The sequence below is a fragment of the Tachyglossus aculeatus genome, chromosome 3 (genome assembly GCF_015852505.1).
Source record: "Tachyglossus aculeatus isolate mTacAcu1 chromosome 3, mTacAcu1.pri, whole genome shotgun sequence".
In the NCBI taxonomy this organism is placed as follows: Eukaryota; Metazoa; Chordata; class Mammalia; order Monotremata; family Tachyglossidae; genus Tachyglossus; species Tachyglossus aculeatus.
In genome coordinates, this window is record NC_052068.1 from 30,305,985 (window position 1) to 30,333,140 (window position 27,156).

Sequence of the window (27,156 nt, forward strand, 5' to 3'; positions counted from 1 at the left end):
TTTTTCTGACAAGCTAAGGTATCTTTCATTATCACTGTGTCTGAATAAGATATGCATATCAGCTGAGATATCTTGTATTATCAGTATGCCTGAAAAAGATATGCATATCAAAATAGAGACATACAATGTGCACATGATTTAATACTTTTACGGAATTCCAATTCAGCAACATTTACGTGCATGGGTGTGCATAAATAAATGAAAATGGACATTTATGCATAAATGTATGCAGAAAGCAACATGCTATTTTAAGAGTCTCAACTATATCTTTCAACAAAGTTTAGCAGCTTTCATTTTACAAATACATTTACTTTTATCTGGAAACTTTTTGACATTAGAAACAGAACAACTGTAGTTTCTCATTATGTTTGCTGCCAGAACCTATGCTTGGTTGCTCAACTAAAGACCTTATATTGCTAATTACTACCACATGCCCATATCCCAAGTGAAATAAAACTTATTGGTCCTGACAGCCTATTCTCTCAACACTGAATTCCAAATGAAAACTCAAATTTTGGCCAAACATAACATTTCATCAATCTTGTTCTCCTGACTGGAAAAACAACATCAAACAAAGGGTGCTAATGGCTCTTTATTACTATGCCATTCCCAAGCTTATATTTTCTGATGAAAGATCTAAGTGACCAAAGGGCTTCTTTAAACTACTTAGTAATTAGCTTTTGAACCGGGAAACAATGTGTAAAGAAAATTGAACAGTCAACGTGCTGATGACAGAACTGACCCTCAGTCAACAGGGCATATAGGCAGTGAAGACCTAGAAAGAGCTTATAAACAAAGACCATATATAAATAAAGCACTCCCTTAAATAAAGGGGGGGAGAGAAAGAGTAAGAAAAACAGTCTAAAAGTGATGATGAAATAATGAGGTAAATCGCAAAAGCCACTGATATGAAACCGTCAGGATGTGGGTGGTTTGAGTCAAAATCAGGGCTAATTTCTAAATACCTTAAAACAATGATTGGTTCTAGTAACAAAATACAACATCTGTTGCTTTTCTTGGATTCTTGCATAACAAGTCCCTCTAAGTGAAGCCACTGCACTAGAGAACATTATCACTATTTCTACTTGAACTATACAAATATATTTAGTGAAAGAGTACATCTGGAGCAAAATACAAGTTACTGACATGTATGTGCATGTATCTGTGCATCTCTATATGTGGGTCTGTGAATATGTTTTTATCATTTTGTGTGTGTCAGGAGCCTACTGATCCTTGGTGAGGATAGTGCAGATGCTTTGCTAGGTAAATGGAAAGGGGAATTAACTGAGTAGTTTATCTGGTGAGTGGGTGAAAGAGGGGAAAGCTTCCAAAAATTTAGGGGATTATTTTAAGTCCTGCAGGTACCTACTATCATTTTAAAATCATGACAGAAACTTTCATTTTGAGAAAGTGACTGCTCCTTCTGCATTATTCATAAGCTTAGCCTGATTATTAAACACTATCCTATTCAAACTAACTCTCACATTTTTGTTTCTTAGTGAGGAAGAGGAAACCATTTACTTCTTCACCAAAGACAATCCCGTTCTACCGTAGCTGTCAAAGCAGTAAGATCTCTGCTTCTTTGTAAAGAAAAATTTCATTCTCTAGAGGTTTAAATCAATGGGCCGATTTTTCTTCCTTCATCTACTGTATAGCGAATGTGCCATATGGACTTGGAATAAGCTGGAAACATGATGCTTTTCTCCCTGAGGTAGAGGGAGAAGAATGCAATATAACTTTATGTGGCCTAGTGGAATGAGCAAAGACTTAAAATAATAATAATAATGATGGCATTTATTAAGCACTTACTATGTGCAAAGCACTGTTCTAAGCACTGGGGAAGATACAAGGTGATCAGGTTGTCCCACAGGGGCTCACAGTCTTAATCCCCATTCTACAGATGAGAGAACTGAGGCACAGAGAAGTTAAGTGTCTTGCCCAAAGTCACATAGCTGACAGTTGGTGGAGCTGGGATTTGAACCCATAACGTCTGACTCCAAAGCCCGGGCTCTTTCCACTGAGCCACTGGGTACTAATCCTGCCAGCTATGTGACTTTGAGCAAATCACTTACCTTTTCTGGGTCTCAGTTTCCTCATTTTTGAGGGGGGGATTCAATACCTGTTCTCTCCTACTTAGACTGTGAACAAGCTATTAATCTCTCAGAGAAACGAGCTTGGTACACAGAAGGCAATTAACAAATTAACACATACCACAATTATTGTACTTAAAAGAGTTGGCTGTGCCATGGCCAAGGCCACAGGCCTGAGGGTCAGAAGACCTGGGTTCCAATTTCGGCTCTGCCACTTGCCTGCTGTGTGACTTTGGAAAATGCAACTTCTCTGTGCCTCAGTTACCTCATCTGTAAAATGGGGATTAAGACTATGAATCCCCTGTGGGACATGGACTGTGTCCAACCTGATGAGGTTGTATCTACCCAAAGGTTTAGTACAGTGCCTGGCACATGGTAAGCACTTAAAAAATACCATTAAAAATGGGCTTCTCCATAGGAATTGATTCAGTGATTCAGTTAGAAATCCAGGAAGAGGTCATTTTTCTCTCCTGAGTGAATATTTGAGAGACTATTTTACTTCTGGCGAGGTCCAGATTAGCCTCGGAAATGGTAATTTCACTTTATACGTGACAAAAATTGCATTTTCCAAGTTTCTGTAACAGCACTGCTCCTAGTGTAGTAATGCCTCATTTTAGAGGTAATCACGTAATACAAAATAGTTAAAGTGGTGGTGGGTAGGTGTATTTTTTTCATTTTTTTGCTATGCTTTATTTAGGACAGAAATGACAGGCTAAGCCAGATGTTCAACAGTAACTTAGTGTGATTCAGGTGGGAAAGAGCAGGTAAACTTCCAGAAATCCTTAATATGATTATGGATCACTTCCGGTATTGAGTCACCAATCATTTTGGAAAGAAGGTGAGCAACAAAATTGTAACTTGCACCTTAGCATGGCCGAGTTCCTAAACCAAGCGTGACAACTCTCTGGGAGTAACATCAGACAACCCACTCAATCCAGATTGTCTACCCAAGAGCTCCTGGGGGTTGAGTCAGATAATACCACCTTCAGAGCTCTTTGAAGTCACAGAACCACACTTTCTCTGATGCAACTTACTTTCTGCCTCCATGTTTGTTAAAAGTCCCTCCGAATTTATTCCGATTCAGGATGAGAGCAGCAATTTCGGGAACGTAGCGGGCAAACATTGCCTACATGCATGAAACAAAGAAACAAAAACAACAACAAAAAAGAAAATGGCATGCAGAGAGGGTTCTACTGCAATGGAGGCAGCAGAGCCCCTTGGAATACTTACTTTCTTCCACTAACCGCACTATAGGAACCACCGTATTTCTTGCGGTTTCCTATTAACTCTATGATTTCAGGGACGTAGCTGGCAAACATGGCCTAAGAAGAAGATAGGAGACAGAAGAAAAGACTAAAAAGAGAGGCCAAAGAAAGGGGCGGGGGTGATGTTTTCAGAAAGTTGGTCATTAACATCTGAAAATGCAAAAGAATTAGGTCTTTTAAAAAGATATTTCAAAAAATAAAAATAAAAGCACAAAAAAGCAAGCTCTTCTAAAAACATGGGATGCAATACAAAATATTGGCTGTAAAGATGGAAAACAAAAATTAAATGTCAAAGAGAAAAAAACACAAAATAAAACAAAATTAAAGTAAAATGAAACTGGTGTCTTCTTCTGAGAGAAAAACTAAAAGGAGAAAACTGTGCAAGAACAAAAAGTAAAAGTCTGCAATTTGTAAAATAGAAGAACCACTTTATTTGTAAAATCAAAAGACCAAAATAGTGCCGTTTGTCAAGAATTTAAAAAAAAAATCCATAAAGAATACAAAGGAAAGTTTTTCACCAAATTTAAAAAGTGAAAAGTTTTGTCTTGCTGTAAGAATACATGAGAGAAAAGGTAGTAAGGAGGAAAAAAAAACCTGCCATGTTTTGTCCAACAAACATCTTATTTGTGGCTGGATTACTTTAAGAACTGTTCCCAGTAAACTTGAGCTCTTCATTGGTAAGAATTTAGTCAGTCAAATGAATAGCTGATATAATATATACATGCACATATACATTTATATGCATATTCAAAATGCATATGTCATATACATACAGTATGTAGAGAGACGTATGTATACATATAAATGTACTTGTAGTGTATACATTCTGTCAATATATGTTTTAATCATGACTTTACTTGTAGACTTCATACATCTAAACATAAACTTGGCTGTTTTAAAAAGATAAAATGCAGCAACTGCTGAATTGTTCCTGACAATTTATTTTGTAAATGGCAATATAACAAAAAGGCAGTTTAGAGCTATATAAATATCTGTAGGAAATGATACAATGGATTGGCTTAAAAAAGGAAAGAAAAATTGCTTGTTTTGGTGCTTAATGTGGTCTGACTCTAAGAATGTCTTTTCATGAAATGATTACTTTGTCAAAAGGAACAGGAAGATCACTGTTTACCATCCTCTAATTCCATTAAGATGCTCTTTTTGGGCAATCCCAAGCCACAGTGTTTGTTGGAAGTTTGGGGTAGGAACACAGAGGGAAGGGAAATGCTCTTGAAACCGCAACCTGCCTAAAGAGTATCAATAACATCAAAAGACAACATGGAGTGGTATTAATCTGGGCAGACAACTAGACTACATATAGTATTACTACAGAGAATAGTATGTACACTTATTGACTTACACTGAGAAAATTAATTATATGTAGTATCGTTCTTATGTATCTCTATGCAAGTTGATCTGGCTTGAAGAAATACTTGTCTATGTAAAACAAGTGGTGTGAACCAAAATGTATAATTACGTTTAACTTCGCCAGATTTTAAACCTTATGTTACTTTTTTATAACACAGGCCCAGAGCAAAAGCTATAGGAATTTTGAGGAAATTGATCATGAATGAGGACAGCAACAATGATGATAATATAGTTTTACCAGTCCCCCGAGGATGAAGAAGACCATGAAAAGGCGACCAAGGGTTGTTTTTGCATAAACATCTCCATAACCAACTGTGGACATTGTAACCATTAGCAAATAAACGCATTCCCAGTACGTAAGAGCTTGGTTATTTTGGAAATTTTCCCATGGATCCCCTGAGTTCTCTACCTAGGCAAAGAGAATATGAGAAAAACATTAGAATATAGATGCACGACAAACCCCATGATAGAACCTGTTAGTGTTGTATTAGCTGTTCTCATGTATTCCCCATCCAAACGCTTGCTTGACTGTCCACGCCGAATACTGTAATAATAATAATGACGGTATTTGTTAAGCACTTACTATGAGCAAAGCACTGTTCTGAGCACTGGGGGGGACACAAGGTGATCAGGTTGTCCCACTTGGGGCTCACAGTCTTAATCCCCATTTTACAGATGAGGTGACTGAGGCACAGAGAAGTGAAGTGATTTGCCCAAAGTCACACAGCAGACAAGTGTGGCGGAGCTGGGATTAGAACCCACAGCCTCTGACTCCCAAGCCCGGGCTCTTGACACTGAGCCACACTGCTTCTGCTGTAGCCTCATGAGCACTGAGTTGATGATCTGATACTTTTGTTGGTTGGATGTGCGATTCAGAGGCTGGGTGAAATGTGGTTAGCTGGTTTGGGGAAAATGGATTTGGGTCAATTTCTTGTCCCATCATACAGCAAGATTGGCAGTAGACCATGTAGAGTTGCCTCTTCACTCTTCTGCGAAGCTTTTTTTCTTGCTGGATATCTGTGGCTTTTATTCCAAAGCAGGACTACAATTAATCACTTCTTTCTTTGGCTCTTCTCATTTGTCTGTGAACTCCTCTCTCATGCCATAGTTCCAATTCATATTTGTCTGAAAGCTATGTAACTGATGGGGTCTTTCTGTGGTAGGGCCAATGTGCAAAAGGCAATTCATCTTTAGCTTCAGGAAATAGGAAGCTCTACTTCACTGCAATAAGCCACTAGCTTATTCCCTGGCTTCCACCAGTGGAACTCATACTTTGATATGTGTTGGACATGCTGTGACTTCCATCATCTAATCCAGAGGGAAATCCCCCAGGTGTGCACAGTAGTGAAGCTTCTCCTCTGCAAACTGTCAGCCAAAGACAGTGACAGGATGATTATAACTAATAAATTCTTGCAACTCATCGGATTTAACCACCTAATGGGACCATATAACTATACTGATGTCCCGCTGTTAGTCTGTTAAGTATTGCTAAAATTGTCTACTACTTCCAGACTTCTTCTACTGCCTTAGTTTTGAAAACACATGTCAGACTACAAAGCATTAGGATATATAGGTTGGGGGCTGGGTTAGATTCATATCTTTTCACCCTTCTGTGAAGATGAATAGCTACTTTTGGGCGTGGAATGTGTCTACAAACTCTGTTACATTGTACTCTCCCAAGCAATTCATACAGTGCTCTGCACACAGTAAGTGCTCAATAAACATGGTTGATTAACATCCACCTAACGACTTAGTAGATCTAGTTGGATCCAACTAACAGGTTCAATTGTTTCCAAGTAAACCTTTTTTTTTTCATATTTGTTAAGCACTTAATATGTGCCAGGCACTTTACTAAGCACTGGGGTAGATATAAACTAATCAGATTAGCCACAGTCCCTGTCCCAGAAGTGGCTTACAGTCTTAATCTCTGTTTTATAGCTGAGGAGACAGACACAGAGAAATTGAGTGACTTGCCCAGTGTCACACAGCAGACATGTGGCAGAATGGGGATTAGAACTCAGGTCTGCTGACATCCAGGCTCCAGGTCTTTCCAAAAGGCCATACTGCTTTCCACCAGGCCATCCTGCACTTCCCAAGAGCTTAGTACTGTGCTCTGCACACAGTAAGTGCTCAATAAATACGATTGAATGAATGAATGAATCATATAATAATAATAATAATAATAATAATATTGGCATTTGTTAAGCACTTACTATGTGCAAAGCACTGTTCTAAGCGCTGGGGGAGATACAAAGTGATCAGGTTGTCCCATGTGGGGTTCACAGTCTTAATCCCCATTTTACAGATGAGGTAACTGAGGCTCAGAGAAGTTAAGTGACTTGTCCAAGGTCACACAGCAGACATGTGGCGGAGTCGGGATTCGAACCCATGACCTGTGACTCCAAAGCCCATGCTCTTTCCACTGAGCCAGTATATGTCCAGAGTCTTTTGTTAAAAGTGTCTGACTACTAAACTTATAACCTCAGGGGCTTCTGCCACTTTGGAAACAGCCCAAAGTCCAAGGATCCAAAACTATTGGTCAATCTGAGACTGTTTCCAACTTGAGGCCATTAACCAATGCGGGCGCATTGCTGATTGTGCTTCAGTCTGAATTAGTTCTGCTCGAACGTGGGCATGTTGTAAATAATCGTGTAAACAAACAAAAATTAAGCTGTCTTCTTTCCTTCTTCAGGGAGGGAATGAAGAGGAGTTCAGAGAGCATGGAGAGTTTCCCCAAAAATGCCACTCCAATTTCTTAGTTTCTCCAAATTTTCTGGAGTTTATTGGGGATCTATTGCCATCTTGTGGACAAATACTACTCCTGCAAATTTGAACTAAATGAGCCCGTTTAACTAAACCTCAATATGTGATGTTAATGATGTGAACATTACTTCACACATGGAACCCGCTTTGGCTGGAAACTCAGACAGCTGTGCAAGTTTTCCCCCTTCATACCATTTCGCTCTATCTCTGTGTCAATGTTCTCTCTCAAGCACAGAGGTTTCAGCGAATGAAATAACTCAGGGAAGGGTTTTTCCATGAAAGAAGTTACTAAAGTATCTTCAAATATACTTACCAAATGTATGAACCCAGCTGCTGTCAGCCACGTGCTGATAAATATCGAGAGCAGATTCACCAGCTTGATGGAATTGCTGCACAAGCAAACAAAAGAGTTACAATAATGGCAGGGGCGAATGGCATTTATTAAGCACTTACTACGTGCAAAGCACTGTTCTAAGCACTGAGGAGGTTACAAGGCGACCAGGTTGTCCCATGGGGGGGCTGACAGTCTTAATCCCCATTTTACAGACGAGGTAACCGAGGCACAGAGAAGTAAAGTGACTTCTCCAAAGACATACAGCCGACAATTGGTGGAGCTGGGATTTGAACCCATGGCCTCTGACTCCAAAGCCTGGGCTCTTTCCACTGAGCCACGCTGCTAGTTCTGTTCTTATTGTCTCCCTCAGTTACTTCCAGTCCAAGAACGTCAAAAGACTGGGGAGTAAAGGTGTGTGAGAGGGTGTGGAGGAAAAAATAAGTGACTGAAAGTGAGCTGTGACCAAGCCCTGGGCTGGAAGCAAATGAGATATAGGAAGTGTGGAAGCTAGGGTTTGCCACAGTAGTGGAAGGAAAGAATTTGAAGTTGAACGTATCCATGTCTGAAAGTGTTTGTGTATCTGCCCTTGTCTCTATAGGATAGTCATTTGTCCAGTCTTCACTTGGCCTGTCACCTGGTTGGGACTGGTAAGGCACCAGAAGCTCCAGTATCCAGTATTTTTATTTTAAATGTCTAGGCTCCTTCTGCCTTAGCCTCAGCTCGTAGCACCGATTCCATGTCTCAGAACCAGAAACCGGGGAGGGGATCCCAATTCATTTATTCAATCATACTGAGAGCTGACTGTGCATAAAGCACTGTACTAAGTGCTTGACCCAGTGGGTAGGAATGAGCGGGGCTGTTGTTTAGGAGTCCCCCCACAAAAAGTGTTCTAGGTTCTCTCTACTTCTACAAAAGTTTCTGTATGATGGTATAATCTGCATAACACTGAAAGCACAGAGTATGACTAGGTTAGTCTTGTGTCAGTAGCCATTTGATTTAACTCTTCTTGCCTCGTCTCTCAGAGAAGTCGGTGAAAATTTTTTATAAAAGACACTGAGTTGCACAATCTGAATGTGCTCAACTTAGATTTGTTAAAGAAACTTGGAAAATCTCTACACCAAAATCCCATGATCTCAGTGCCAAAACGAAATCTCACTGGATGAATAAGAACCAGAGGTGGAGAAAATAGTAAATGTCTTGCTAAGAAAGAAAATATGACTTTACAAAAAGTTGATTCTTTCTGGTGGTCCCCAACAAAAGGTGGCTGATGAGAGAAACCTGCTGAAAACCAGTTATGTGTCAGAAGGGAAAGTACAATAGGACAGTGTTTAAAGGAAAGACTGAAAATGAAGAAGAAGGAGGGTCATTTAGAGACACTCAAGTATGAACACAAGATTTAAAATCTGAAACATTGAAAATACTCCCTATTTACATTATTAATAATAACAATAAACAATCATAATAATAGTGATGGCATTTGGTTTACTATGTGTCAAGCCCTGTTCTAATCATTGGGGCAGATACAAGGTAATCAGGTTGGACACAGTCCCTGTCCCACATGGAGCTCACACCCTTAATCCCTATTTTACAGATGAGGTAACTGAGGTCCAGAGAAGTGAAGTGACTTGCTCAAGTCACACAGCAGACAATTGGCAGAGCCAGGAATAGAACCCATGACCTTCTGATTCCTAGGCTGTTGGTCTAACACTACCCCATGTTGCTTAAATTTAGATCTGACTAGGAGAGGGTTAAATTACAATAAGGGCTTAGTACAGTGCTCTGCACATAGTAATTTAGTAAATATCACTGATGATGATTATTCCTAAGGTTAGGGGTAAGGTGGTAATAATAATAATAATGTTGGTATTTGTTAAGCACTTACTATGTGCAAAGCACTGTTCTAAGCACTGGGGGGGGGGTGATACAAGGTGATCAGGTTGTCCCATTGGGGGCTCACAGTCTCCATTCCCATTTTATAGATGAGGTAACTGAGGCACAGAGAAGTTAAGTGACTTGCCTAAAGTCACACAGCTGACAGTTGGCAGAGCCGGGATTTGAACCCATGACCTCTGACTCCAAAGCCCGGGCTGTTTCCACTGAGCCACGCTGCTTCTAGAAGCTAAGGTTAAAACTAGTGATAAATGATTAACTTAATTAACAACTCATTGATCACTTTTATTTTAATGGCATTTGTTAAGTGCTTTCTATGTGCCAAGCACTGTTTTAAGAGCTAGTGCCCATAAAAGGTTATCAGTTTTGGACACAGTCCCTGTGAACATGGGACTCATAGCATAGGTGGGAAGGAGTAGGATCTAATTCCCATTTCACAGATGAGGAAACTGAGTCAGGTCATGGATTTTAATCCCAGCTCAGCCACTTGTAAACTGTGTGACCTTGGACAAGTCACTTCACTTCTCTGTGCCTCAGTTACCTCATCTGCAAATTGGGGATTGAGATAATGACTCCCATGTGGGACAAGGACTGTGCTTGTATCTACCCCAGTGCCTAATACGGTGCCCGGCACACAGTAAATGGTTAAGAAATACCACAGTTACCATTATTTATTAGTAATGATGGCATTTGTTAAGCGCTATGTGCTGAGCACTGTTCTAAGCGCTGGAGATTCATTCATTCATTCATTCATATTTATTGAGTGCTTACTGTGTGCAAAGCACTGTACTAAACACTTGGGAAGTACAAGTTGGCAACATACAGAGACAGTCCCTACCCAGCAACAGGCTCACAGTCTAGAAGGGAGAGACAGACAACAAAACAAAACATTTGGACAGGTGTCAAGTCATCAGAATAAATAGAAATAAAGCTAGATGAACCTCATTAACAAAATAAATAGAATAGTAAATATGTACAAGTAAACTAAATAGAGTAATAAATCTGTACAAATATATATACAGGTACTGTGAGGACGGGAAAGAGGTAGGGCTGTGGGGATGGGGAGGAGGAGAGGAAAAAAAGGGACTCAGTCTGGGAAGGCCTCATGGAGGAGGTGAGCTCTCAGTAGGGCTTTGAAGGGAGGAAGAGAGCTAGCTTGGCGGATGTGTGGAGGGAGAGCATTCCAGGATACAAGGTCATCAGGTTGTCCTACATGGGGCTCACAGTCTTAATCCCCATTTTACAGATGAGGTAACTGAGGCACAGAGAAGTCAAGTGACTTGCCCAAAGTCACACAGCTGATCAGTGGCATAGTAGAATTAGAACCCATGACCTCTGACTCCCAAGCCCGGACTTTTTCCACTGAGCCACACTGCAGCGCTTAATACAGCGTTCTGCACACAGTAAACAATCAGTATGACTCAATATCAGTCAACAAATCAATATGACTGATAGCTGAACGTTACATGATTGATATGTCAATGACTAACGGTTTGTCATTTGTCCCTTTCAGATGCACTACAATCAATCAATCAATTGTATTTACTGAGCACTTCCTGTGTGCAGAGCACTGCACTAAGCACTAAAGTACAATTTAACAGATTTGGTAGACCTGCTGTGCTCCCACAAGGAGCTGCAAAAGGTGCCTTAATATTTTTTCTATTCCTTGAATAGCCCTGTTAGTCCATTGAACAGCACTGCACTAGGAATCAGGAGAAGTGAGTTCACATTTTGGTTCTGCCTGTAAACCGATTAATCAATTAATGGCATTTGCGTGTTCTCTGTGTGCAGAATATCTATTAAGCTAACGTGAACAACTGCCATCTTTAACGGCTCATTTTGCAAAGCCTCCTTCTGTACTCCTTTCAAGCATGCCCATGTATCCCCTGTTCTAAAAAAACAAAAAACCTTTGTTGACCCCACAGCTCCCTAGTTATCACCACATTTCTCTCCTAACGTTCCTCTCCAAACTCCTTGAGCTAGTTGCCTGCACCTACTGCCTCCACTCCCTCTCCTTCAATTCTCTCTTTGACCTCCTCCAGTCTGGCTTCCACCCCTGTCACTCCATGGAAACTGCCCTCTCAGAAATCATCAGTAACCAACTTCTAGCCAAATCCAATGGCTTCTATTCCATCCTCATCCTCCTTTGACCTCTCAGCTGTCTTCAACGCCGTCTAACTTTGGCTTCACTAACATTGTCCGCTCCTGAGTCTCCTCCTCTCTGGCTTCTCATTCATAGTCTCTTTTGTGGGCTCATCTTCTGTCTCCCTCCATTTAATTGCAGGACTCCCTCATGGTTCAGGTCTGAGTAGCCTCTATTCTCCATCTACATGCACACCCTTGAAGACCTCATTTGCTCCACTGTTTTAACTGTCATCTGTATGTGGATGATTCCCAAATCTCTCTCTCCAGTCTTGAATTCTCTCATTCTCCGCAGTCTCATATTTCGTCCTGGCTTCGGAACACCTCTATCTGATTGTGCCACGGACACTTCAATCTAAACGTGTCCAAGACAGAACTCCGTATCTTCCCACTCAAACCCTGTCCTCCCCCTGTCTTTTCCAGCACTGTAGACAATACCGTCATCTTCCCTGTTTCACAAGCCCGTAACCTTGGCATTACCCTCGGCTCACCTCTTTCATTCAACCCACTCATTCAACCTGCCACCAAATAGCATCTGTTCTCCCTTCACATCTCCTCTAAAATTCACCCTTTCCTCTCCATCCAAACTGCGACCATGCTGATTCAGGCACTTATCATATCCATCTTTGACTACTGTTTCCTTTCTGACCTTCCTGTCTCCTGCCTCTCCCTTTTCTTGTCCATACTTCACTCGGCTATCTGGATCATTATCCTGAAATAACTGTTCAGCCAAATCTCCCCACTCCTCAAAAACCTCCAATGGTTGTCCATCTACCACCACATCAAACAGAAACTACTCACCATGGACTTTAAGGCAGTCAATCAGTTTTCTGCTCCCATGTTAGCCCACTATTGGGTAGGGACTGTGTCTATATGTTGCCAACGTGTACTTCCCAAGCACTTAGTACAGTGCTCTGCACACAGTAAGCGCTCAATAAATACAATTGATGATGATGATGATGATGATGTTATTTTGCTGATCTACAAAAACCCAAATCACACACTCTGTTCCTCTAACTCTAACCAACTCTCTATACCTTGATGTTGTCAATCCCCTGCCTTTTCACTTTCTGCACTCTCTACTGTAAATAATCATGCTTGGCAGGTGGCACTTCCCAAGCCACTAGCACTATAATCAATCCTTATACCGCCTATGGCACTCTTGTGTATTTCCTCCATTTATTTATTTTGGCCACTCTAGCTCTATTTTCATGCTTGTCTCCCCAATTAGAGCTTCTTGTGGTCAGGAAAGTGTCAATGTGCTATTCTGTACTTCACAAACTCCTCTAATAGTCCAAGCACCAACTAGACACTCAAATGCTACTACAGCAATTATTCCAGACTGGAAACTCCATCATCATTTCTTGCTCTGCTATGAAAACCAAGAACTACATGGTTAACGCATGAAAATAACAATAATTATGGTACTTGTTAAGTGTTTTATATGTGCCAAGCGCTGTTCTAAACACTGGGGTATTCATTCAAACATTCAATTCTATCATATTTATTGAGCTCTTCATGCAGAACACTGAACTAAGCACTGCTTTGCACTTAGTAAGCACTTAAATACCATCATTATTACTATTATTACAATATAACAATAAACAGACACATTCCCTGCTCATAATGAGCTTAGATACAATCTAATCAGGATGGGTACAATCCCTGCCCCAAATGGGGCTCACAGTCGAAGCAGGAGGGAGGAGGACTTAATCTTATTTTACAGAGGAACTGAGCCACAGAGAAGTTAAGTGACTTGTCCAAGGTCACACAGCAGACAGGTGGCAGAGCCAGAATTAGAATCTAGGTCCTTGGACCCCCAAGACTCAGCTCTTTCCACTATATAACAATATATTATATTGAGAAACCATGTTACTTCTCTATGGATGCATATGATTATCTGCCAAAAGATACTTGGAAAGTCAAATCGTTTTAAAATTTGAACTGCGCAAAAAGTTTTGGAAAACTGCTGAATGAGATCATTAAGTTCAGAGAAAATGATAGCCTAAGAATGATCAGTATTTAATTTTCTCTGCACTTTCAGGGGGTTTCAGAAAATGCCCTAAAACACCGGATAAAATGGTGAGGTCCAGGAATCATTATACGTACAGTTTTTATGAGTGTCCCATTTTGATCATTCTTTCATTCAATCACATTGACTGAGCACTTACTGTGTGCAGAGCAATGTAGTAAGCACTTGGGAGAGTACACTATAACAATAAACAAACACATTCTCTGCCCACAGTGCATTTACAGACTAGAGGGATAATGTGCCTAAAAGCCTTCAAAGCTGCAAAGTTCAACCGAAATCTCCTTTGGTGGAAGGATTTTGCAACCAGTAGAAACAGCTGACGGTAAGGGGAGAAAGACAGGAAAGGTGATGGATTACAGCAAAAGGAGTACTTTACCAAAAAGATCAATTTAGTTTGGTTGGGCACCAAGGAACCCCTCATAGCCTCAGTGAAAACACTGGCAACATTTTGCAGTCACCTGAGGTGTTAAACACAGGCTACATATCAGGAGTCTCAGTGGCCTTCGGCTGCTTTTGAGACCACACAAAATATATTGATTATGATGATGACAGTGCTAGTAATAGAAATATTAATGATGCACCCGAGGGTTCCTGTGTCTCCTTATGTGCCTACTTAATCACTGTTTCTGTGACTACACATATTAAAAAGACTTGATATCTGATTACTGTTATGATTAGCAGCATCATTACTGTTCTCTTGAGGATTAGGAATTAGCTTCCAAATGAATTCCTTGATTGGGATGGGATACAGATAGTTATGCTCTCAATAAATAACACTGATTGACTGAGATCCACCTTTAGCCTATGATCTTCATACACAGATCACCAATAAACTCCAACAATGGGATCTGGTGTCAAAGGGAGTGGCAGGCAGCCTACTGCCAGGAGAGTGGTAGAAGGGACACGTGAACATAATGTCAGGGAGGAAAATGGCAGGGGCAGGGACCCCGGGGCATTGTGGCAGTTAAAAATGTAAATGCCTGGCCTAAACTGACAGTAAATCCTGTGTTAACACATTCTCTCTGGAGCAATGGAGGGCTAAGATCTAGAATTGAGGGCGAGAGAGGGGTTCCACATGATATTGTTACACTGCCGTATATGACAGCAGGACATATTGATATTATGCTGCTGGGAAGCAGCGTGGCCTAGAGGAAAAAGCACTGGCCTGGGCGTCACAGGATCTGGCTTCTAATCCCAGGGCTAAAACTTGCTGCTGTGTGACCTTGGGCAAGTCACTGAACTTCTCTGTGCTTCAGTTTCCTCATCTGTAAAATGGGGATTAAATGCACGTTCTTCCTCCCTCTAAGACTGTGAGCCCCATGTCATGGACATGGCCTATCTCCCACCTGATTATCCTGTACCTTACCCCAGCAGTTAGTATGATGCTTGGCACATAGCAAGCAGCTAACAAATACTGTTTTTGTAAATATTAGTAGTAGTACACAAAATGACATAAAGAAATCCTCCAGCACTGCATTACATTACTAAAAATAATGTCCTTGCAATGAAATGATGTCACTTGGATATTGAGGGGAGCTCATGTTTCCTGGCCTTGAGCAATGAAAGGTTTCAGGTTAGCCCTATCTCATACTGAGTTTAAGCTGGTAGAGAAACAGTATAGCCTAGTGGCTAGAACACGGGGCTGGAAGTCAGAGGACATGGGTTCTAATCCCAGCTCTGCCACTTGTCTGCTGTGTGACTTTGGGCAAGTTATTTAACTTCTCTGTGCCTCACTTATCTCATCTGTAAAATGGGGATTAAGACTGTTAGCCCCATGTGAGATGACGTGATTACTTTGTATCTACCCTCATGCTTAGAATAGTGCTTGGCACCTTGTAAGTGCATAACAAATTCGATAATTATTACCCGTTCAGAAACGGATCTCATCATGCCTTGAAAATAGTCTCCTACCAACTCCCACATCAAACTTTTTGTCTAATATCTGACCACATGAATGGGTAATAACTCATACAAAACAGAAACCACATCTAATTAGAAAAGATTGCCATTTTAACCCCTTTTCAGAAGGAGTCCCCATAGGGTAGGAGGAGAAATGACGGGATGGAGGGTTTGAAAATTCCTCCAGGTAGTGTACAAATCTGGTTCTCTAACATCAGATGAAATATATTTGTAATTCGTCATCTACTCTGAAATACAAAATTTGAATCTGAGCCACACAAAATAACTTGTGGCACTATAAACTCTCATTGCACGCTTAAGAAGAAATGTATACTCTATAAACACAAAATTATAAGACTTGATAGGCCATTAACAAGTCACATATAACTGTTTAATCAATTATGCATAGTTTTACATAGACAAAACGTGCTTTTTGTGCAAAAATGAGTTCTAGGTGGATTCTGCTCGTCTGAACACTAAGAGAACTTGGTCCATGGGTTTCTTTTGTTTTTTTTTTTTTGAGTCACTAGGTGGTGCAAGCTCCTTTATTTATTTTATGAAGACTAATATTGCAAAGATTCCAGATGCAGGAGGAGATAAATTCACTGGTGTTATAACTGCCTGGTGAGAGTAGACCAGCAAAATCAGTCCCTGCTCAAAGGTCAACTTTCCTGCACAAGATTGTATTGAATGTCTAAACTGTCATGTCATATAAAGCTGAACAAGAAGACAGATTTAACATTTTCCCAACATCTAAAAGCTAGGAGATTTGATTTGATTTTTTTTTCTGGGGATTTCCCAAGCTATGGAGGACATAAATTAATTTTTTTTTGGCTGGAACTCTGGATTGGTCTGCAGGAAAGCTAAAGGTAAGCTCAGCTAGACTATGTTGGACATGCCTTTCCCCTACCAGAAATTTATTTTAATATCTGTCAACCTTAGGAGACTGTAAAGTCCTCGAAGATAGGAAACTTTTCTACTAACTCTAATGCACCGTATTTTCCCAGGCACTTAGTACAGCATTAGCCAACTTGCTCACTCGGGATTCACTAGAAAAAAGGTTTCTTTTCATTTGAAAAGAAAGATTCTCTCTTCTCCTTAACTTCTCCTTCTCCTCTACTCCAGAGTTGCTCAGGGCTTACCCTAAGATAAAAAGCAGTTGCGCACTGTACCATCCTGTGATCAGGATTCCCTAAGAGCCCTCCCAAAAGGGCAGTGAGGGACGAGTGAAGGGACCCTTTCTTATAGCAACCTGGATCGGGGCAGCCCTTCAGAGCCCTACTCTTGGGAAAGTACAGGGAGGTGGCTAAAGTCTATGTTCGGGTGGAAGCAGGTGGTGGGAAGGATATGCATAGAGGGAACATTTAAGGGAAAAACTTCCATTTTTAAATGTATTTCACCCCAGCCACTGGGTGGGCATGCTGCTGCTGCTGCCCATCATCCTTCCTGACAGGATTCCAGGTTGCTCTGGGCCGTCTAGCTAAGGGCCCTGCTATTTCCCTCCTTCATAATTATCACATACACACATACGTACACAAACATGAACACATATCGGACAAGATATCCAAAATCCTATTTGAAATTGGACTTGGGGGTCTCCATCTTGGATTCAAACTGCCTGGGAAGTAGGAAGAGGTAGAGAGTCACCGTGGACATCCACAATGCTAGTTAGGGGAAAGATGGGGAAATAGGTAAAAGTATAGTACTCCCTTGGGGTCTTTCATTGAGTAAATAGCCCTGTGCCCCTTCCTGCTTATTGGGATGGTCCTGCAGGTGAGTGTACACAGACACACTGTACTCTTTTCCTTTCTGGAGAGCCTAGATTGGAGCAGATCCCCATAGGATGCAACGGATCGACGGTGAGCTTATCGTGGGCAGGGACTGTGTCCGTTTATCATTATATTATACTCTCCCAGGCACTTAGGACAGTGCTTTGCACACTGTACACCCTCAATAAATGATTGAATGAATGAATAAACTTCTAGGGGACTGGGACCATGCCATTTGATCAGTTCAGCATGGCACCAAACAAAATGCAGTCCACAGTGAAAATGAGTTGTCATTCTCTTTGTTGGAGTTTCCTTTGGAAAGTTAGAAGAATAGATTTATCACCACTGCAGGAGCAGAGAGAACCATGAGGATGTCCTGTGTCTTTTACAAAGGAATTTTGTTACCCTGGAGCCATTCTTGGCCTATGTCCCACCCTTCTAAACCACCCTAAGGGAAATCCCAATTGGCCCTGCCATCAGGAAGAGGGACCAACTTTTTCCTAGAAGTCTTTTAGACTTTCCCCAGGGGTGTTGTGTCCTCTACGAAATCCCCCCCAGACTTCCAGTCTGGACCTAAATATAGCTGCAGGATTAGTCACAAACAATTTCCTGCTCCCTAAGCTCTCTCTAACATCTGTGCAAAATCCCTCACTCTGAGCTCTTTCTAAGCTTCTGAGTTATTTATTTTCTTAAGTTGTTTAAAAACAAAATATAAATGCTGTATTAAAACATGGGGGAAAAATGTAATCAATTTTATTACCATTTCAAGGCCTATGCTTTCAGTCAAAAACACCCCATTATTTTTGTTCAATGAAGAGTCCTGCAGGGAAGTACCAAAACAACCCCTGGTGTTTACCAGCCTTCTATCTATCTAAGTTCTTCTATGAATAATAAAAGGCTTTAAGGCCCCATCCTTTGCTTCTGGTCCATTATCAAATATTTTAGGCCCTGTGACTACCAGGAATGATGCCTTAAAGGCAAGCATTTTAACCTCAGCAAATAACTTTCCAAGGGACTGATTTAGCTCCGATTCTGGACTAATTCATTCAGAGCTCTGAAGTCAGCTCATAAAAATCCAAGAGAGTTGGGCATTTTTCCAAAGCTTGGATAATTGCACAGTGAGCAGAAGTATCTGCTTTAATGCACCACTTTTGGTGTACAAAGTATGTTAGCCTCTTACCCTAGCTTGCACCATGAATGGCCCTTGTTCTGATTTGCATGAATGAGATTTGTCTCTTTAATCCTTGTTTTTCAGCTACTCTCTTCTCTATGGTCTCCGTTCAGTCACCCTCCAGGTTTCCCCATCTCCCTTTCTGAATTGATAGTTTTACTAATTCAAACTCGGGAGGGGATGATAGAACCTGATCAACCACTCAATGGTCTTGGTTGTACACTTACTATACACAGAGCACTGTACTCTGTGGTTTGGAGAGCACAATAAAATAAGTAGACAGTAAAAACATTTTGTGTAGACAGCTTCTTCAAATCAATTCTCCTCCATAGGCAAGGGAAATCTCTCCTAGCAAAATCTTAGGAATGTTCATTTTCATTCACGTCCACTTTAATGGTCCAGATTTGCAAATAGGAGGAATTGGAAAAACATCTTCCTTTAGCCATAAAGAGGCAATTTCTGGTAGCCCTCATATAGCAGAGGTAAAGATTTCTAGGAGAAAGCATTCCTTAGAGAATAAGATCCTTGTGGGCGGGCAACGTTTCACTTTGTGTTGGATTTTCTCAGACAGTTAAGTACTGTGCAACCTGTAAGCTGTGAATGAATTTCATTCAATCATTTATTTAGCGCTTACTATGTGCAGAGCACTGTACTATGCCATTACTACTATACTACTACTGCTTCTGTTGCTGCTAGGTAACCTCAAAACCTTTCTGGTCAGAAAGCTCTTCCTGATGACCTTAACCTTACTTATTCTTGATTTGTTTCCAGAGGAGACAAAAGTAGTTTTCTTTCTTCAGAGACAACAGCTTTCACTAAATATCTCCATCAGGCTTCTCTACTTTAAGTTATCGGAACACATGTTTAAGCAATGAAGGATAAAAACCAACACATTGCCTTAAGTCCTCTCTGCCTGTCTGGATCTATGGTTGGTAATTGGGTGCTACCAGTCTCAACCTCATAGCTTTTTCATCTGAATGAAGGAGTGAAAGCTAATTGCCTGTGAGATATTGGAAGAAGGTGGGAGGAAGGGATTGTGCAAACCCAATTAACTGGTAACACTTTGTAGTAGTTACGGTCAGAGAAGGACAACTTGCACCTTTAGAATGGAGAATAATCAAACAGGAGGAGGGAAAAGGTTGTAAAGGAAGAGAGAACCATGGGGATGTCCTGTGTCTTTTACAAAGGAATTTTGTTATCCCGGAGCCATTCTTGGCCTATGTCCCACCCTTCTAAACCACCCTAAGGGAAATCCCAATTGGCCCTGCCATCAGGAAGAGGGACCAACTCTATATGTTGCCAACTTGTACTTCCCAAGCACTTAGTACAGTGCTCTGCACACAGTAAGTGCTCAATAAATACGATTGACTGAATAGAGTGGGCTAGTAGAAAGAGCATGGACTGGTGAGCCAGAGAAACTGGCTAGTTCTAATTCTGGCTCTGCCACTTGTCTTCTGTGTGACCTTGGACAAGTAACTTTAACCTCTCTGCCTTAGTTACCTTCTCTGCAAAATGGGGATTTTATATCTGTTCTCCCTTCTACTTAGACTGTGAATGCTGTGTGGGACAGGGACTCTGTCTGACCTGTTTATCTGGTAGCTACCTCAGTGCTTGACAGAGTAAGTCCTTAACGAAGACTAATATTATTATTATTATTATTATTATTATTATTATTATTATTATTATTATTATCACACACATGAAAAAATCCTGAACCTTACTAGAGCACCTCCTACTTGCAGGGCTGGATCCCAATCTGCCCGTACCCTGAGTCTCGGTTATAAAGGGCCAGATCAGGTTGGCACAAAGCTAAGTGTGATTGAGTTGGTCTGGGTTCAGCTGCTTTTACAACCTTCCTGGTTTGAGCATTTGGGACAGTAGGGTATAGAGCAGGGTTCAGAGTGTGGTATTTGGGGTGCCAGTGATAGTAACAGTAGATAGTAAGACTACTAGTGGTGAAAGTATTTTTTGAACACCCACTATACAAGAGCAAAACTTCACGCCTGAGTGAGGGTGGCACAAATGTGCTCTAGCTTTGCAAAGATGGCATTTCATCTCAGATGCTTCAGGGTTCTGTGTGGGCATGGATAAGATAAACCCTCAATTTCCAGTCTATGTAGGGGTTTAGTCAGAGTAAATTAACCAATGATACTTACTGCGGTATTTACCTAGCCCCCACTACCTCACCTTACTGCCCTCCTACTGCAACCCAGACAGCATATTTCCCTCCTCTAATGCTAACCTTCTCACTGTCCCTCGATGTCATCTATCTTCCCACTGACATCTTGCCCATGTCCTGCCTTTGTCTTGGATCGCCCTCTCTTCTCATTTCCAACAGATGATTACTCTCCCCCATTTCAAAGTCTTATTGAAGGCACATCTCTTCCAAGCGGCTTTCCCTAAGCCCTTTTTTCCTTTTCTTCAACTCCCTTCTGCATTGCCCTGACTTCCTCCCTTTATTCCCTCCCAGCCTAACACCATTTAATAATAATGATAATAATAATAATAATAATAATAATAATAATAATAATGATAATGGAATTTGTTAAGTGCTTGCTATGTGCTAAACACTATTCTAAGCGCTGGGGTAGATACAAGATTATCAGTTTGTCCGACATGGGACACACAGTCTTCATCCTCATTTTACAGATGAGGTAACTGAGGCACAGAGAAGTTAAGTGACTTGCCCCAAGTCACATATCTGCCAAGTGGTGGAGCCAGGATTAGAACCCACAATCTCTGACTCCCAAACCCATGTTCTTTCCACTAAGCCATGCTGCTTCATTTACATACATATCTGTAATTTATTTATATTAATGTGTGTCTCTCCCTCTAGACTGTAAGCTTGTTGAGGGCAGGTAAAGTGTCCATTACATTGTTATATCGTACTCTTCCAAGCACTTAATACAGTGTTCTGCATACCATAAGCATTCAACAAACATAATTGACTGACTGAGTGCATACTCTGTGCAAAATACTGGGCTAAGCACTTGGGAGAGTGCAACAATAAAGACATGATCTCAGTCCTCAAGGAGTTAGACTCCAGGTTTGTTCGGGTGGGTGGCTTGATTTCCTAAGCAAAGAATGCTTTCCTTTCCTGGTGTCCAATTCAGGTCTCCTCTCTCTCCCAGGCCTCGAGACAGGTAATGAGTGCTTGAATTTCCTCCTGATTCAATTGGAGAGTTAGGACTGAACTTGATCACTCGTCCTTCTGGTGATGGGAAAATTATTTGCCCCTTCCTCCCTGGGTGGTGGACATCGGACACCCAAACTCAGGTACTGTCACATGGGTGACACCTAGCAGCGAGTGTGATGTCATGATATCATTTCATTCATTCATTCAATCATATTTATTAAGCACTTAATGTGTGCAGAGCACTGTACTAAGTGCTTGGGAAGTACAAGTTGGCAACATATAGAGATGGTCCCTACCCAACAACAGGCTCACAGTCTAGAAGGGGAAGACAGACAACAAAACATGTGGACAGGTGTCAACAGAATAAGTAGAAGTAAAGCTAGATGCACATCATTAACAAAATAAACAGAATAGTAAATATGTACAAAATAGAGCAATAAATCTATACAAACTTATATCCAGTGCTTAGAACAGTACTTTGCACATAGTAAGCACTTAACAAATGCCATCTTTATTATATACAAGTGCAGTGGGGAGGGGAAGGAGGTAAGGCTGGGGGGATGGGGAGGGGGAGAGGACAAAGGGGGCTCAGTCTGGGAAGGCCTCCTGGAGGAGGTGAGCTGCCTGATTCTACAGCATTTCTCTGGGGGAACGTGGCCCCTACCCCCACTCCTTGCTTCTGAGCCATTACAATCCCCTCCTAGGCCCTTTTAAACACAAGAGCCACTACCAGGTCAAGGGATTCCAGAGAGGGACATTTTCAATCTGTCAATCCCCACCATCGACCCTGAGGCAGAGGCCTCATTCATAAGCCCCTGAAGCTGGCCCTATTGGAGAAAAATCTGAAGGTAGATTGTTGTAAACCCCCTCTAGACTGTAATCTCCTAGTGGTCCAGGAACATTTCTACCAGCTGTGATAAATTGTACTCTCCCAAGAGCTAAATACAGTGCTCTGCATACAGTAAACACTCAATAAATGAGATTGAGTGAGTGGGTGGACATTTACTCCCTCTTTGGAAGATCTCAACCGTTTGAAATGAGGTAGGGCTGGGCTTGAGTTATTGAAAAGGGAATAGTTAGGAGGGTTCACCTTCTTAGGAAGGGGATATTCCTTTGAAATTTATTAGCTATTTCATTCATTCATTCAATCACATTTATTGAGTGCTTTCTGTGTGCAGAGCACTGTACTAAGCGCTTGGGAAGTACAAGTTGGCCACATATAGAGACGGTCCCTACCCAACCATGGGCTCACAGTCTAGAAGGGGGAGACAGACAAAAAAACATGTGGACAGGTGTCAAATCATCAGAATAAATAGAAATAAAGCTAGAAGCACCTGGAAAATAGTGACAGTGTATGGATCTGAAAGCTGGACAGTGGAAAAACAGGATATAAACAACATCGATTCTTTTGAAATGTGGTGTCGGAGAAAGCGAATACCATGGACTGCCCTCCCCCTCCTCCTTCCCTCACCCCCAACGATCTGGCCTCCTACTTCATTAACAAAATTAAATCCATCAGGTCCGACCTCCCCAAAGTCTCTTCCCCCCTTTCTCCAACCCCCCGGCTCTCAACACTCTCTGCTACTCTCCCATCCTTCCCAGCGGTATCCTCAGAGGAACTCTCCTCCCTCCTCTCAAGTGCTACTCCGGCCACCTGTGCTTCTGACCCCATTCCCTCTCATCTTATGAAATCTCTCGCTCCATCCCTTCTCCCCTCCTTAACTTCCATCTTCAACCGCTCACTCTCCACTGGTTCCTTCCCCTCTGCCTTCAAACATGCCCATGTCTCTCCCATCCTAAAAAAACCCTCTCTTGACCCCACCTTACCTTCTAGTTATCGTCCCATATCCCTCCTACCATTCCTTTCCAAACTCCTTGAACAAGTTGTCTACACGCGCTGCCTAGAATTCCTCAACAACAACTCTCTCCTCGACCCCCTCCAGTCTGGCTTCCGTCCCCTTCATTCCACGGAAACTGCGCTCTCAAAGGTCACCAATGACCTCCTGCTTGCCAAATCCAACGGCTCATACTCTGTCCTAATCCTCCTCGACCTCTCAGCTGCCTTTGACACTGTGGACCACCCCCTTCTCCTCCACACGTTATCTGACCTTGGCTTCACAGACTCCGTCCTCTCCTGGTTCTCCTCTTATCTCTCCGGTCGTTCTTTCTCAGTCTCTTTTGCAGGCTCCTCCTCCCCCTCCCATCCTCTTACTGTGGGGGTTCCCCAAGGTTCAGTGCTTGGTCCCCTTCTGTTCTCAATATACACTCACTCCCTTGGTGACCTCATTCGCTCCCACGGCTTCAACTATCATCTCTACGCTGATGACACCCAGATCTACATCTCTGCCCCTGCTCTCTCCCCCTCCCTCCAGGCTCGCATCTCCTCCTGCCTTCAGGACATCTCCATCTGGATGTCCGCCCGCCACCTAAAGCTCAACATGTCGAAGACTGAGCTCCTTGTCTTCCCTCCCAAACCTTGTCCTCTCCCTGACTTTCCCATCTCTGTTGACGGCACTACCATCCTTCCCGTCTCACAAGCCCGCAACCTTGGTGTCATCCTCGACTCTGCTCTCTCATTCACCCCTCACATCCAAGCCGTCACCAAAACCTGCCGGTCTCAGCTCCGCAACATTGCCAAGATCCGCCCTTTCCTCTCCATCCAAACCGCTACCCTGCTAATTCAAGCTCTCATCCTATCCCGTCTGGACTACTGCACTAGCCTTCTCTCTGATCTCCCATCCTCGGGTCTCTCTCCACTTCAATCCATACTTCATGCTGCTGCCCGGATTATCTTTGTCCAGAAACGCTCTGGACATATTACTCCCCTCCTCAAAAACCTCCAATGGCTACCAATCAATCTGCGCATCAGGCAGAAACTCCTCACCCTGGGCTTCAAGGCTGTCCATCACCTCGCCCCCTCCTACCTCACCTCCCTTCTCTCCTTCTACTGCCCAGCCCGCACCCTCCGCTCCTCCACCACTAATCTCCTCACTGTAACTCGCTCTCGCCTGTCCCACCATCGACCCCCGGCCCACGTCATCCCCCGGGCCTGGAATGCCCTCCCTCTGCCCATCCGCCAAGCTAGCTCTCTTCCTCCCTTCAAGGCCCTGCTGAGAGCTCACCTCCTCCAGGAGGCCTTCCCAGACTGAGCCCCTTCTTTCCTCTCCCCCTCGTCCCCCTCTCCATCCCCCCGTCTTACCTCTTTCCCTTCCCCACAGCACCTGTATATATGTATATATGGTTGTACATATTTATTACTCTATTTATTTATTTTACTTGTACATTTCTATCCTACTTATTTTATTTTGTTGGTATGTTTGGTTCTGTTCTCTGTCTCCCCCTTTTAGACTGTGAGCCCACTGTTGGGTAGGGACTGTCTCTATGTGATGCCAATTTGTACTTCCCAAGCGCTTAGTACAGTGCTCTGCACATAGTAAGCGCTCAATAAATACGATTGATTGATTGATTGATTGAAAGACAAACAAATGGATTTTGGACCAAATTAAACCAAAGCGGTCTTTGGAAGGCCAAATGGCTCAACTTAGATTAGCATATTTTGGACACATAATCAGGAAGACATTCTCTGGAGAGGACACAAATGCTAGGAAAAGTCCAGGGAAAGCATATTTTTCAAATGCCTCAAGGCCTAGGTGAAAAGAGAGCAGATTCTACTGTGAACTGCTTTCTTTTGGTTTTCAAAGCTTACCAAATTTATGCAAAATTTATTATCTATGTGCATTTACTATTACATCAATTTCTACTTCATTTCCATTTGATTCACCAGATCTTGGCTTTTGTGCTCCAGATACAAACAGGTTTTCACACAAGGCCACTTCGTAGCTCTTCCTGCTGAGTTTATAATCAATCATATTTACTGAGTGCTTACTGAGTGCAGAGCACTGTACTAAGTTATTGAGAGAGTACAATATAACAGAGTTTTCCCTATAACTCAGCCCCTTCCACCATTCCTAGTCCTCAGGGCTGGGAGGGAATGGCTTGGTGTTCACCCTCTTCCCTCTTGGAGAAACAGCATGGACTAATGGAAAGAGGACAAGCCTGGGAATCAGAGGATCTGGGTTCTAATTCTGACTAAGCCAATTGCTTGCTGTGCAAATTCTCTGTGCTTCAGTTTTCCTGTTCTTCCTCCTACTTAGTCTGTAAGCCCCATATGGGACAGGAACTGAATCCAACCTAGTTAGCTTGTATCTACCCCGACACTTAGAACAGTGTTTGGCACATAGTAAACACTTAACAAATACCACTATAAAAAAGAGCTCTGGGGTTTAGGGGAAGCAGCATTACCACCAGAGGGCCATCAGAATTCTTCCTGTACCAACAATGCAGGTGAATTGGAAGACTCCACATTGGAGTCCTCTGGAAGATTTGCTCCTCTCAAAGAGAACACTTTAGAGTAAACACCATGGCTAGCAATGGATGTTAAATGTATTTTGAAAGTAAATGATTTGTTTTTGCAATATGAAGCTTGTTACCACCCCTTACATTATTTCTATTCATTTTTATCTGAAGAGGTTCAGTTTTTTGTGATGAAATAAACAATTGAGTTGAAATCTGGAAGCATGGATTTCCTAATAAGCATAACCATAATTCACTCTTCATTCTACTTCTCATGGCCTGTGCTAAAGGAATTCATTCCAATTCCACCACATGTCAGCTGTGTGACTTTGGGCAAGTTACTTAACTTCTCTGAGCCTCAGTTACCTCATCTGTAAAATGGTCATTAAGGCTGTGAGCCCCACGTGGGACAACGTGATCACCCTGTGTTCCCCCCTCAGTGCTTAGAACAGTGCTCTGCACATAGTAAGCGCTTAACAAATGCCATTATTATTATTATTATTATTATTATTATTATTATTATACATTTAAAACATCCACAGCTAATGTTAGAGCAACCGTTAACGATACAGGACAGTGCCTACCTTAAGAATGAAGGTTAGAATGAATCAAGACCAAACTCGGGGTTTTCTACAATTTTAACCTATTCTGCTACTACACAGTTGACAACATCTTGAGTGTGCACAGCACTTATTTTTCCAAAGTGTTTTTACATCAATTATCTCATCTCATTCTTATCAAATCCCCATTTTACCAATTTTACAAGTGAGGAAACTGAGGACCAGATATGTTAAAAGACATGTCCATGGTCATATAGCATGTCAATAGCTGAGCTGAGACTAGATTGCAAGTCTCCTTACTCCTAGACCCATGCTCTTTCCTCTAGACCATGAAGTCTGCTGATCATAGTTCTTTTTTTTTCTTCTGTTCATGCACATGTAACT

At 42.0% G+C, this 27,156-nt stretch overlaps 1 protein-coding gene across 15 annotated transcripts in view; it reads right to left on the bottom strand.

Annotated features, from left to right (window-relative positions):
- KCNMA1 (potassium calcium-activated channel subfamily M alpha 1) overlaps nt 1–27,156 on the bottom strand; it is a 950,458-nt gene that overhangs the window by 282,625 nt on the left and 640,677 nt on the right. For all 15 annotated transcript variants that reach the window (XM_038743623.1, XM_038743619.1, XM_038743612.1 and 12 more), the window contains exons 7-9: nt 7,800–7,875; nt 4,962–5,132; nt 3,321–3,412 (exon numbers count right to left, since the gene is read on the bottom strand). In XM_038743623.1, coding sequence (XP_038599551.1) covers nt 3,321–3,412; nt 4,962–5,132; nt 7,800–7,875 — 339 coding nt within the window. The remainder of the gene's footprint in view (nt 1–3,320; nt 3,413–4,961; nt 5,133–7,799; nt 7,876–27,156) is intronic.